This window comes from Sus scrofa, chromosome X (assembly GCF_000003025.6).
Source record: "Sus scrofa isolate TJ Tabasco breed Duroc chromosome X, Sscrofa11.1, whole genome shotgun sequence".
Taxonomy (NCBI): Eukaryota; Metazoa; Chordata; class Mammalia; order Artiodactyla; family Suidae; genus Sus; species Sus scrofa.
Genome location: NC_010461.5, coordinates 106235610 through 106247192, shown reverse-complemented (window position 1 = coordinate 106247192; position 11583 = coordinate 106235610). Strand labels below are relative to the sequence as shown.

The 11583-nt window shown below is 58.9% G+C and overlaps 1 protein-coding gene across 1 annotated transcript; it reads left to right on the top strand.

Annotated features, from left to right (window-relative positions):
* APLN (apelin) lies at window positions 630-10447 on the top strand. Its single transcript, XM_003360446.4, has 3 exons — window positions 630-1008; window positions 6992-7163; window positions 7817-10447. Exons 1-2 carry the CDS (start codon window positions 942-944, stop codon window positions 7156-7158), a joined length of 234 nt encoding a protein of 77 aa, XP_003360494.1. The 5' UTR covers window positions 630-941; the 3' UTR covers window positions 7159-7163; window positions 7817-10447.

The following is an 11583-nucleotide window of genomic DNA, read 5'->3' as shown; positions in this document are numbered from 1 at the left end:
GGGATGGCGTGGGGTGGGGGCACTCCAGGTAGAGGGTGTCTCCTGGGGGGGCCGGCGAAAGGAGAAATGGGGACGCTGGGCAGTTAGGCAGGCTTGGGCAGGACTGAAACCCAGATGCAGAGGAGAGCAGAGGGCCCATGAGTGAGGGTCTTGGCCAAGTCCTTACAGCTACTGAGCGGCAGTGGGAAAGGACCAGATCAGAGGGAGGGCGGGTGAGTGGGGGCAGCACCCTGGGTTTCTTGACAACTGTTAAGGAAGCCTGGTGACAAAGGGTTAAATATGCCCCTCCACTGCCCCAAATGCTTCCTGTGTTTGAAATCCCTCAGGTCTCCAAACCCTCTGGCCCCTGGCCAGGCGGGCATTGTCCCGGGGAGCGGTTGTGGGCTGTCGGAGCGGCCTCGCAGCCTTTGTTGTGGGGCCACCTCGAGGTTCCCTCTCGCGCCCTGGCTGGGGCTGCCTAGTGCGTGCCGCCGGGAGGGGGCGGTGCGGGAGGCTCGCTCCCTCTCCCTCTTCCTGGCCCCCCTCCAGCCCTCCCGATGACCACATGACCAAGTGGGCTCGCGGCCAAGCCACAGGCTACAAAATGCAGCCCCTGGAGTGAGCGGGGCGCATTCTCGCTGGCAGCCTGAGCCACGGGCCGTTGGAGTCGCGGCCGAGCAGTCAGCCACTTGGAAAGAGCTCGCTGCCGCCCCCGGAGCCGCCGCGGCCAGCTGGGCGGCGCTGCCCCGCGGCGCAGAGGGAGGCTGCGGGAGAGAGGAGGAGGCGGCCGGCCAGCGGCCCGCGGCGCGGCTCGGGGCGCACGGTCTCGCGGCCCGGGAGCCACGCGAGTTCCGCGCCCGCACGCACAAGCCGCGGCTCGCGCCTCGCTCGGCCTCGGGGCTCCCGGCCTCTCCGCCCCCGCCCCCTGGCCAGGGCTGCGCGGCGGCGGCCGGAGGAGCAGCATGAATCTTCGGCTCTGCGTGCAGGCGCTCCTGCTGCTCTGGCTCTCCCTGAGCGCGGTGTGTGGAGGTGAGTGCGCGCCCTCCCGCTCGCCTGGGCGGCAGCCCGCGCGCTCCCTGCCCTCCGCCCCGACGATCGCGCTCTCTCCGCCTCCCGGGGGGCCGGGCGCGAGCCGTGCAGCAGCCGCCACGCGCCGGGCGGCCGACTGACAAGGCGCCCGGGGCCAGGGGCCGGCCGGCCGCGGGCACCGCTCCTTCCGGGGTGCTCGGCTCGGCCTGGGGCATCACCCCCGCGGCGCCCGACCCCTCCTGGCTCCCCCTTGCATCCTGAGGAGCTCAGGGCCGCGGGCGTGTTCTCGGTGTCCGGCGCCCCGCACCCCACGTGGTGGAGAGCATGTGCGGGGAGGGGGGGGGCACGTCCCGCTGCCCTGGTGGATCATTGGAGGGAACTGACCTGAGTCCGGTGGGCTGGGTTCCTGCGTGGAAGGTTTTCTGGTTCCCAGCGGTTAGGGGCCGCCGGCCGGTCTGGGGGCGCGGGCCACTGGGGATGATGTGCCAAGATGCAGACGTGACACTTGTTGCATAGGCAGGAGCGCGCGGCGAGGGCGGCGGCGTGGAGCCCAGCTGTTGCTCCTTTCAGCCTGCATGTGAGCAGAGGCAGCCTCCCCTGGGCTGGGCCAGGCAGGGCCGGGCCAGGCTGGTCTCCTCCCTTACCCCCAAGTCCTGTCTGGTCTGCTCTCCTGCTCCCACGCAGAAGGCCCTCCTCGCAGTCTCTGTTCCCCACCAGGGATTCGGTTCTTCGATATCCTGGCCCCGGCCTCCTCTCTGCCCCAGGCATGGGCATGCTTGACCTCAGTCTCTGTCTCCAGGCACCAAACCAGGAAGCAGCGCCCGACCTGACACCTCCATGCAACTCGCCCCCACCTGCACCACACCCCCACCTGGCATACTTGGCACCCGTGCTCCCTCACCCTCTCCAGGCCTGGTCCCCACCCACACCCCAGCAGCCCCAGACAGGGCTGCCTGTCCTCCGTGCGTCAGTGTCTCCTGGGGCTGCCAGCTCTTACCTCCAGCTGCCACAGTCCTGTGATCTGGCTGTCACTGCAGAATAGGCAGGCGGGGACCAGGGGGACTAATGCCAGTGCCAGGGCTGGAGTCGCAGGAAGAGGGGTGCAGGGGGAAGGAGAGAGCAGGACAGTAAGTTTCTTAGAGGAAGGGCCCAGGGCGCTACTTGGTTCCAGATTCTTCAGAACAGAAGGATGTCCTACAGCCCTGGAGCCTGTGAGGGACCTGGCGGGGCGCCACTTCTCTCTTTGTAGGTCACCTCCTCTCTCTGCTCTTGCCTTTTGGCACTGCCCTGGCCCTGGGAGCTCTGCCTGGCTTCTCAGAAAGGTGAATTGGTTGGATCTGGCACCACCTGCCTTCAGCTAGCTGTCCAGTGGTCTCTCTCCGCAGGGCCCAAGCCCTGGGGCAGCCACGTCCTTGGTAAGAAGGGAGCAGGCCTTTTCCTCACAAACTCCCATCGGGCCGGCAATGGTGGAAAGAGAACGAAAGGTCCGAAGGCAGGACACGGCACGGGTCTGCCCTCTGGGAGCATGCCATCCCGTGCAGTTGGCGAGACCAGGCACCACGTGACACCACCGCTGGCAAATAGTCCAAGGTGGTGCCTTCAGGGAAGAGAGAGTGGGTGCAGAGAGGGCGTCCCAGAGGAAGATGGCCCTTCCTGATCTGCACCCTTGGGGCTCCCCCAGAGCCTACGGGGAGAACCTTGGCTCCCCTTGACCGCCACTCGGAGCCTTCCAGGGTCCAGCTGTTGGGGTGGTCCTGGTCAAGGGATAGCTGGTTTCCAGGGTAGGGAACGTTGTGTCTGGCCCAGGCCCTGCCTTTTCCTGCCTCACTTCACCAGTTTTTTGTTTTTGGTTTTTTGGGGTTTTTTTTGTTTGTTTGTCTTTTCTAGGGCCACACCCGCAGCACATGGAGGTTCCCGGGTTAGGGGTCTAATCGGAGCTGTAGCCCCCGGCCTACGCCACAGCCACAGCCATGCCAGAACCGAGCTGAGACTTCGACCTACACCACAGCTCACGGCAACGCCGGATCCTTAACCCACTGGGCGGGGCCAGGGATCGAACCCACAACCTCAAGGTTCCTAGTTGGATTCATTAACCACTGCGCCATGACGGGAGTTTTTGTAAGGTCACCTGTCCCCACAGCCTGCTTTGGGTAAATCTGTTGCCCTCACATTTTGCTCAAGCCCTGGCACTGGAAATGTCCAAAGTTCCCCCTGCCTCCCCACCCCACCCCCTGCTCTCTCTTGGAGCCGAGGAGGAGGGACACCTCCATGCAGGTAGCCACCAGCCCAGGGTCTGGGGACACATGTCCTGCTCCTCCTGCCCCCTGTCCTGGGCCAGAAAAAGGGGCCATTTCTGTGCCACCTTGCCCTTGGCGCAGGCTTGCATGCCGTCCTCAGCCACAGTCCCCTGTCAAAGTTCCAGGCTTGAAAACTGTGCTTCCTCTGCAACATGCTCTGTCCTGACTTGGAATAGGCACCTGCACCAACACACACCAACTCCTCTGCTGCCTCCTGACCTGGGATGCACTTTGCTCTTCTGAGTCTGAGAGCTGCTGACCTTGCTGAGGAGACCTTGCTCTTTGTCTGAGCACCTCTTTCTCTTCTGGTCCTCCTCCTCGCCGTCCCCAGCCCTGGCCGAGGCTGGCAGTCACAGTGACAGCATGAGGGCAGCGTTGTGTATCCCTCCCTCTCAGGGAGGGGGCAGCTCCACTCCATCCCCAATCCCTCAGCGCCAAGCACCCAGGCAACCTGAGTCAGGCCTCTCAGCGGCAGAGGGCTGATGCCGCTGAAGCCAAGGACCAGGCAGCCCAGAGCATGATGTGTCCGAGGTGGCATGGCTGGCGTGGGAAGACAGCTCAGGGCACTGGGCTGGAGGCTGGGCAGACAAAGGAGGGGCGCCTCAGTCTGGAGACGCATGTGGGACCCCAAGCTAGTGGAGGGAGGGGACCTAGCCAGTGCACCAGGGCACTCGCATGGACTTTTAAGGCAATCACAAGATAGGCTGGACAGCGAGAGAAGAAAAAAGATGTTTCATTCCAAGCGAGGATGACCTGTTCCTGAAAAGTAGCACACACCTCTTCGTGCGCTGGCAGGGCTGGAATTCAGGGAACGGAGTCTGTTTAGCCCTGGCTCACAGCGGAGATGCTGTAGCTTCATTGCTAATGGCGCTTCCGTCCCTCCGGGCTGGAGGCTCTGGGTAGGATGGCCTCAGGCTTCCTTTAAAGAGCAGATGAGGTAGAGGAAAATATTTAAGTGCACTGGGGATGGGCCCGGTTCTACAGGGGGATCCTTTTGTATAGCCTAGCCAGGACTTCTGCAGTGATGAGAATCTCCAGCCTCCGATTTGTCCCTTTGCACGAGACAAAGCCAGAGTTTCAGGTGTCAGCTTATCTTAGGGTGAACCACTCAGAATCAAAAGTAGGAAACAGGTGGGTGATGGGATCAGGGTGGTGGAGGAACTGCAGACTTCCGGCTACAGTGAGCACCCACCCCCACCCCCCGCCCCGCACGCCCCGCGCCATCCAATGGGGTGCAAGATGCCAGGGGCTTCTGGGTGACTGCGCTCCAGGGCCTGGGCGAGTGCTCGGTTAGCTTAGGTAGTTCTTCTCTGCGGGCCTGGAGTCTCAACATCTCCCTGGCTGGAGTCTGAACCCACCAGCCACGTTCCTCTTCCTGGCTCTGCCCCACCCCCTCTTCTTAAAGCCCTTCACCCCCAGCCCTCCCTCCCCGACTACCATCACCACTCTCAGCCCTGGTTCTGAGCATCTGGAGAGGATACACTCCCCACCTGGGCCCTGAACCTCTCTCCTCGATGCCTGCAGTATCCCTGGGGCTGTGGCCTGTGCCACTGGCCACCCTCCCACCACCAGTAGTTGAGGGCATGGACACGAGGACCACAACCTCGCTGACACCTTCAGGCCCATAGGGTCCTTCCTTGTACCCGGCCAGACTCTCAGCACAGGCCTTTTTGCCCTGAGAATTCCTCTGGTCCTAACTCCTTGTCAGCATCATTCCTGTCCTCTCTCAGAGGGCAGGGCAGCCCGAGGGGACTCCAAAATGCTGGGCAGAAGCCGAAGCAGCTGGGGTGGGTCCCTGGCCCAGCCCCTCTGCAGATGGCCCCCAGAGGCACCCTGGGACAGAAGGAAGCAGCCCTGTGGGGCGCCCCCCCCATACCTACTGTCCCAAAGTATGAATACAATGTATGTTTTAATTCTCATTAGTGATGGGCTTTTAGGGGAGGGGCTGACATATTAACCTACCCCCAACTGGAAGCTTGGAGGGTGGCCGGTAAACAGAGAGATCCTAAACGGCTGGTGACTTTTCTCCGGGAGGGAGGGTGGCGGGCTAGAGAGTGTGTGTGCCTGTGCGCGTGTCTAAACAAGAGCGTGGAGAGGAGCAGGCCTCGGGAGCCTGGGCAGGGAGGGCCCTCAGGGCAGACCTCGCCCGCTTTTGGCCCAAGAGGAGGATAAATGCCTGGAAATTGTGTGCAAGTGGAAATCAAAGAGCCAAGTAGCCGAGGAGGGAACCAGGACATGGGGATGCTGGAGGCAGGGAGGAAGGGAAGGAAGAGCTGCCAGGGGTATGATTGGGGGGCGGAGCTAGCAGCCAGTGGGGAAACTGTGAGCTAGTGGTGGGGATTCCTGGATGGAGGGAAACAGGTCTCCAGAGACAGGGATAGAGTTGGAGGCGAATCTGATGGTGTGGGGCAAGGGAGACGGGGTTTCACCGTCACTGGCCTCAGAAGCTCTGTTTCTGTAGACCAGCCCCGTCCTGGGCTTTGCACAAGCCTTCTGTCTGTCTGCCTCTCCCCAGCGCCAGCGCATCTCCCCCCGCTGCTTGCCTCCAGCCGCTGGCTTGTCTGCGGGGTGCCAACTCACCTGCCCTGGCCCGACTGCAGCCTCCATGAGATGTGGCCAGTGTGTCTTGTCCCTCTCGGCCCCCAGCAATACCCAGCACCACTTGGAGTCTATTGTCAGGGCTTGGTCTGGCATCAGGAGGCGTCTTCTGTAAGCCAGCTGTGGACAGATGTAGAGAGGAGCCCGCCTAGAGCAGAAAAGAAGCCATCGGGGATTGGAACGAAGGAATTGGCATCAGACACAGGAGGGGGCTATGACATAGGGAGGAAAGGAGTTAGGGCAAGGGGGGCTGCCAACTGTAGCCCCCCACCCCCCTTCTGATGCGCTTGCTGCCTCGGGTGGCATTCACTCATTTGTTTGCGCATTCATTTGTGCAGTATTTATTGGCCTCTGAATCTGCTCACGGGCCGAACAGAGCACAGCATAAGGCCCACAGAGTCAGAGTCACCCCCCCTCCTCCCCCAACACCAGCCATCCCGCAGTCACACCCACAGGGAGGCCACAGGAGCCAAGTGAGCCCTGAACACTGAACACTGAACACTGATGCGATGCCCAGGGGTAAGGTCTGAGAGCTCTGGTGCTCAAAAGTGGATCGCCTGCGTATCAAAGGATGTAGAAGCACAATGACACGATGCTCCAGATTTGCTTTAAAACACACCCCCCACCCCCGCAAAAAAAAAAGAAGCTGGAGAACTAAAGCATAGGTCCCTCCCTATAACTGTTGCAATGGGTAATGGTTGAATCTGGGCGATGGGCACGTGGCGGGGGAGTCCATTTCATTGACATATTGTATGTTTGAAGTGTATCCGTGGCAAGGGCGCCGTGGGAGGGTGTTTTGTGCTGTGCCCCAGCCCGAGTACAGGCATAGCTGCACCCCTCGGCGATGTTCTAAACACAGAACGTGTCTGTGCCCGTTGGCGACATGATAGAACTGTCAAAAGGACAGAAAGTCAGCTGCATAATTTGCAAGATGTGGGTACTGGGGTCCAGCACAGTGTAAACATTGCCAATGGACCGCTGGTTGGAAGAGAACAAAGCCATGAGAGCGCCCCCTCCTGGAGAGATTGCCTCTCCCCGGGCCCATCTGCATCAGCCTTTCGGGCTGACAGGCTTTCTCCTTTCCCCAGGGCCCCTGCTGCAGACCTCTGGCGGGAAGGGGATGGAGGAAGGCAACGTCCGCTATTTGGTGCAGCCCAGAGGGCCGAGGAGCGGCCCAGGACCCTGGCAGGGAGGTCGGAGGAAGTTCCGGCGCCAGCGGCCACGCCTCTCCCACAAGGGCCCCATGCCTTTCTGAAGCAGGTACTTGAGCCTCTGGTCGGGGGCGGGGGTGGGGGTGGGGGGGTGGGGGTGGGTGGAAGGGCGGGGGAGGGGTGGACAGCCTGGAATCTGGGTGACCCTGCTGCTTATCATCGGCCAGACCCCTGGACCAAGCAGTCCCAGCCCCACCCACGCACATGGCACAGGGGCCGGCAGGCAGAGCACCCGCCCAGCCCCCTCATTTCACAGACAGGGAGACTGAGGCCCCGGCCGGCCGGGCTTGACCCTGGAGGCCAATCTCCTGATGCCCAGGAGTTAGGTGTTGGCTCTCCTCCACCCTGCTGCCTGGGGTTGGGCTGGTTAGCCCAGTTGGAAAGTTCTGAAAGTCCTGGGGGGTCCTTGATGAGCTGGGGAGGGGTGCCCTAAACTGTGTGTGCAGGTGTGCAGTGTGGATCCTCCCAGAGACGGGGAGGGAGGCAGAAAACAGGAAGAAAGTTGCCCAGAGCCGAGGGAGGGAGAGATGAAGCCTGGCAAGCAGTCCTTCCCCTGTGGCCAGGATAGGGTGGCACTAACTCAGCGGCCTCGGGCTTTAGGGTCAGACTTGTGGGGGGGGGAGGGGTCTCCTCGTCTGTCCCACGAGGTTCCTTGGACCAAGGACCCATCAGTGACTGCTCTGGTCCTTTTTGTCTCTTTAGGACTGAAGGGGCCCCCAGATGCCCACCCCTGCGGTTCTCTCTCCTCCTCGGCAGATCAGCCTGCTTCTCTGGAGCCCTCGTATCCGTTCGCTGCTCGTCTGGCACCTGTCCTGGCTGCTGATGGTCCCGGCTCTCCTCCCCTGCCAGCCTCCGTGAATGGCACGCTCCTGCCCCTAGTTCCCTAGAGATTCCCGGGCTCAAGGATCCATTCAGCCCCTCCCCCTGACTTGGGAGACCCTGCACTGGAAGGCACCCCTTGTTCTGCTCCCCCTCTTCGGTCTCATACCCTAACACCTCACCTTCTCTGGGCCCTTCCTTCCTCAGGTATGCCCTGGGGGGCCAGGGGGCACCGCCCTTATCGCAGGGGCTCCAGCAGATCCCCTGCTTTCGGTCAGCCCTTCCCCCGGCCTCCAGAAGGGACTAGAGGACCAAGCAATGCGACTCTAATGAGAGGGATGGGGTGTTGGGATGCAGGCGGGGTGCCTTGGGGGTGGGAATGGGGAGTGGGCGCGCTGGCCCAGGGGGTAAAGCACTGAGCAGAGGAGGACTAGCTGACTGTGGCCTCTTGCTCATCCCCGTGTTTGGCCCCGGTTGAGGAAGAGGCGAAGGAGAGGGGCCACGACGTACTTTTTTTGTCACTTCTCTCACCTGCTGTGCCGCCTGACACTCCCATGCACTCCCCCACCCCGACCCCCAGCTAGTTCAAGCTTCCGCTCAGGAGGGGAGGGTGCTGGACCTGAGGTGGCTCTAGACCCTCCCAGGGGAGCAAAAGCCAAGCAGGACTGGTTTTGCCAAGAATCACAGACCATCGGAGCCAAAAGGAAGCTGGGCCATCACTTAGCTCCACCTCCTTATTCGAAGCCCTGAAAACCCAGAGCCTGGACGGGGATGGTAACCTACCTGCTCAGTGTCCCCACTGAGCCGGAGCCCGAATGAGGGCCCAGGTCTCCCGATGCCCACCGGAGGAGGTCCTCTTCCTTCCTGACAATGTCTTCCAATCCCATTAAGTGCCTTTCCCCCGGGGGCTGGGGCTGGGGGTGGCTGGGAAGGGACAGGGGACGGCGGTGAACTGCCCCACGGTGTTGTGGGGATGGAGCCGGCCCCTCCTCCCTAGCTGCACACCCCCCCCCCCGCATTCCCCAACCTGGCCTGAAAGGGGCTGCAGCACTCGAAGACCCCCGGGTATTTTTGTAGGGGCAGCTCAGGCCCCGAGACTACCTTTGCTACCTGACACTGGTTTTCAGGGATCAGGAAGTGGCCTTAACCCATTGGATTCCATGGCCTTCCCTTCGCATGGACTGGACCTTCTCACCCAGTGGCCTTTTCTTGGGGAGGATGGGGGAGAAGCATGGGACGACGTGGGGGAGGTCCGAGCAGGCTTTTGCTTGGAGGCCTCGTGGGAGGGAGTCAAGGGAAAGCAGGAGCCTGAGGGCCACCTATGTGTGTAGCAGGGGGACAGGGGGAGTCAGGGCCCGCCCCCAGTCCCACAGCAACTCCGACCACCTGCCCCTCCCCCTTCCCTCTGCTGCTGCTGCTGCTGCTGCTGCTGCTTCGGGCCCACTCTGGGGAGCCAGACCAGGCACCCCGTCGCCCCCCAGCACCCCTCAGCCCAGAGTGGGGGCCGGCCCGTGTCCAGAAAGCCTCTTCTGCCACAGATGCCCCCAGAAGGGCTTGGGCCTTCTTCCGCCTTCTCCTCCTGCATCTCCTGCCGCCTCAGCTGCCCAGCCCCACGGGGGAGGGGGGGGAGGGAGGGCCAAGAGGATGTGGAGGCAGAGGCGGAGGAGGGCAGCGGAGGCTCTGAGGCGCTGTCTTATTTAAAGTGGTTGTGTATGATTCTTATACTAATTTATACAAAGATATTAAGGCTCTCTTCATTAAGAAATCACCCCCCCTCCCATCCTTGTGTTCACTGTGTTTGTAAAGATTGTTCAGTGTAAATATGTCTTTATAATAAAGAGTTAAACCTGACGCTTCACCCTCAGTCTTGGAGGTCATGTTCAGGACGGGCACTCCTCTCTCCTGGGATCCATGGTTGGCCCCGACGACGCCCACGAACTTCAACTTCACATGGAGGGAGGGAAGCGCTTGCATCCCACATTGGCACCAGGTCAAATGGCTTCAAACTAATTTGCCACACACTCGCAAAAGGAATCTTATGTTTAATGACCAGTCCACATAAAATGCAGTCCACTTTTGAGTGGGCATCTGAGTGTCCTAATTTTTTTTTTTTTTGGCAGTGTCATTTAAAGGATTTTTAAAAAGCAGTTTATTTGAGACCATTCTGATTAAAGGTGGGCTTTTTTTTTTTTTTTTACTAAAAACTGTTTGGTATCCTTGGTGCCTGTCTTCCATTTTTATCTACTTTTGAAAAGCAGTTTATTTAAGAACATTCTGATTAAAGGTGGGATTTTTTACTAAAAACTGTTTGGTATCCTTGGTGCGTGTCTTCCATTTTTATCTACTTTTGAACACTCTCGGGACTTTTTAGCCAGTTTGCCTTTCTTGAGAAATGTTCTGTTTCTTGCAATGAATATATTTGGTAATGACTTTGTATGTATCATTTTATGTTTCACAAAGTCGAGTTGCTTGATGCACGAGATAGCCTGAGAAATAAAATGGAGTTCGATGCAATTCTGCCCTATCTGTCTTACTTCTTCACGCTTGTTGTCAAAATGCCAATATCTTGGAGAACAGAAAGGAATACTGGGTACATGCTAATTTGGTTAATCAACTCATTAGGTGCACCCAGGCTTACGTGATACAGAGTAAAACCCAGGGAGGAGACAGGAGTGATTCAAAAGGTGCATTCGATAGATCTCTCGGGAAATCTACAGATTTGACACGTATTTAGTTCTCTAAATATACAATTTGAAGAAAGGGTTTTCCGACACTTGCTAAAAAGTCATAAACCTGCTCAATGAAAGATAAAAAACACCACCTGCAAGTGTACAAAAGAATCTCATCATTGACAAAATGTTGCAGATTGTGACAGAGAGATTTAAAAATGTTGGAAGTGCCTCTTGGGAAAATTGGTACAAAATGCCTTCTTGCAAAATTACTGCTTTGACTTTTAGGCAAACTGGTCGTCAGACGAACTTGGTTTTAGGCAAGGAGGCTTGGGATGGGCTGGCTTTATGCTCATTGGTCTGTTACCACCCTAATCACCCCCAAAGCTCTAATTTCGCATGAAACCAAGGAGACAGGGGGCGGTGGCAGGGCGGGACAACTTAATACTGACCCATAAGTGTGTAGCCCTTTAAGAGTGTGCAGAACTCTTTTAAAAAATAGCGACTCATTTTATTATCCTAACAGCTGGGTGACACAGACCACCACCCCCGTTTTACAAATGAGAAAACAGGCTCAGAGAGGAGAAGCAACTCGTCCAAAGGCTCACAGCCAGTAAGTGACTCTAGAATTTGCACTTTGAATTCTAGAATGTAAACTCTTTCTATGGTACTATGGGAGGTCCCTTGATTAGAGAGAAAAGACTCAAGTTCAAAATGTGCTTAAATCTCAGTAAGTGCAATGGAAAGGGATGACGCGGTGTGGACTTGTGAGATCAGAGGAAGGCCAGCGGAGGCTGACCAAGTAGCACTGGCCCCAGAAGACCCAGTTGCATTTGGTTAAGTAGGCGGGAGGATGATTGACAGCGGGAGGATGATTGACAGCGGGAGGTGGGGCAAAGGACCAGGGAAAGGAAAGCTGGTGACTTTCTGCGAAGATAATTAGACATCAAACCAAAAGAAGGTGGGGCATATGGGTTACCA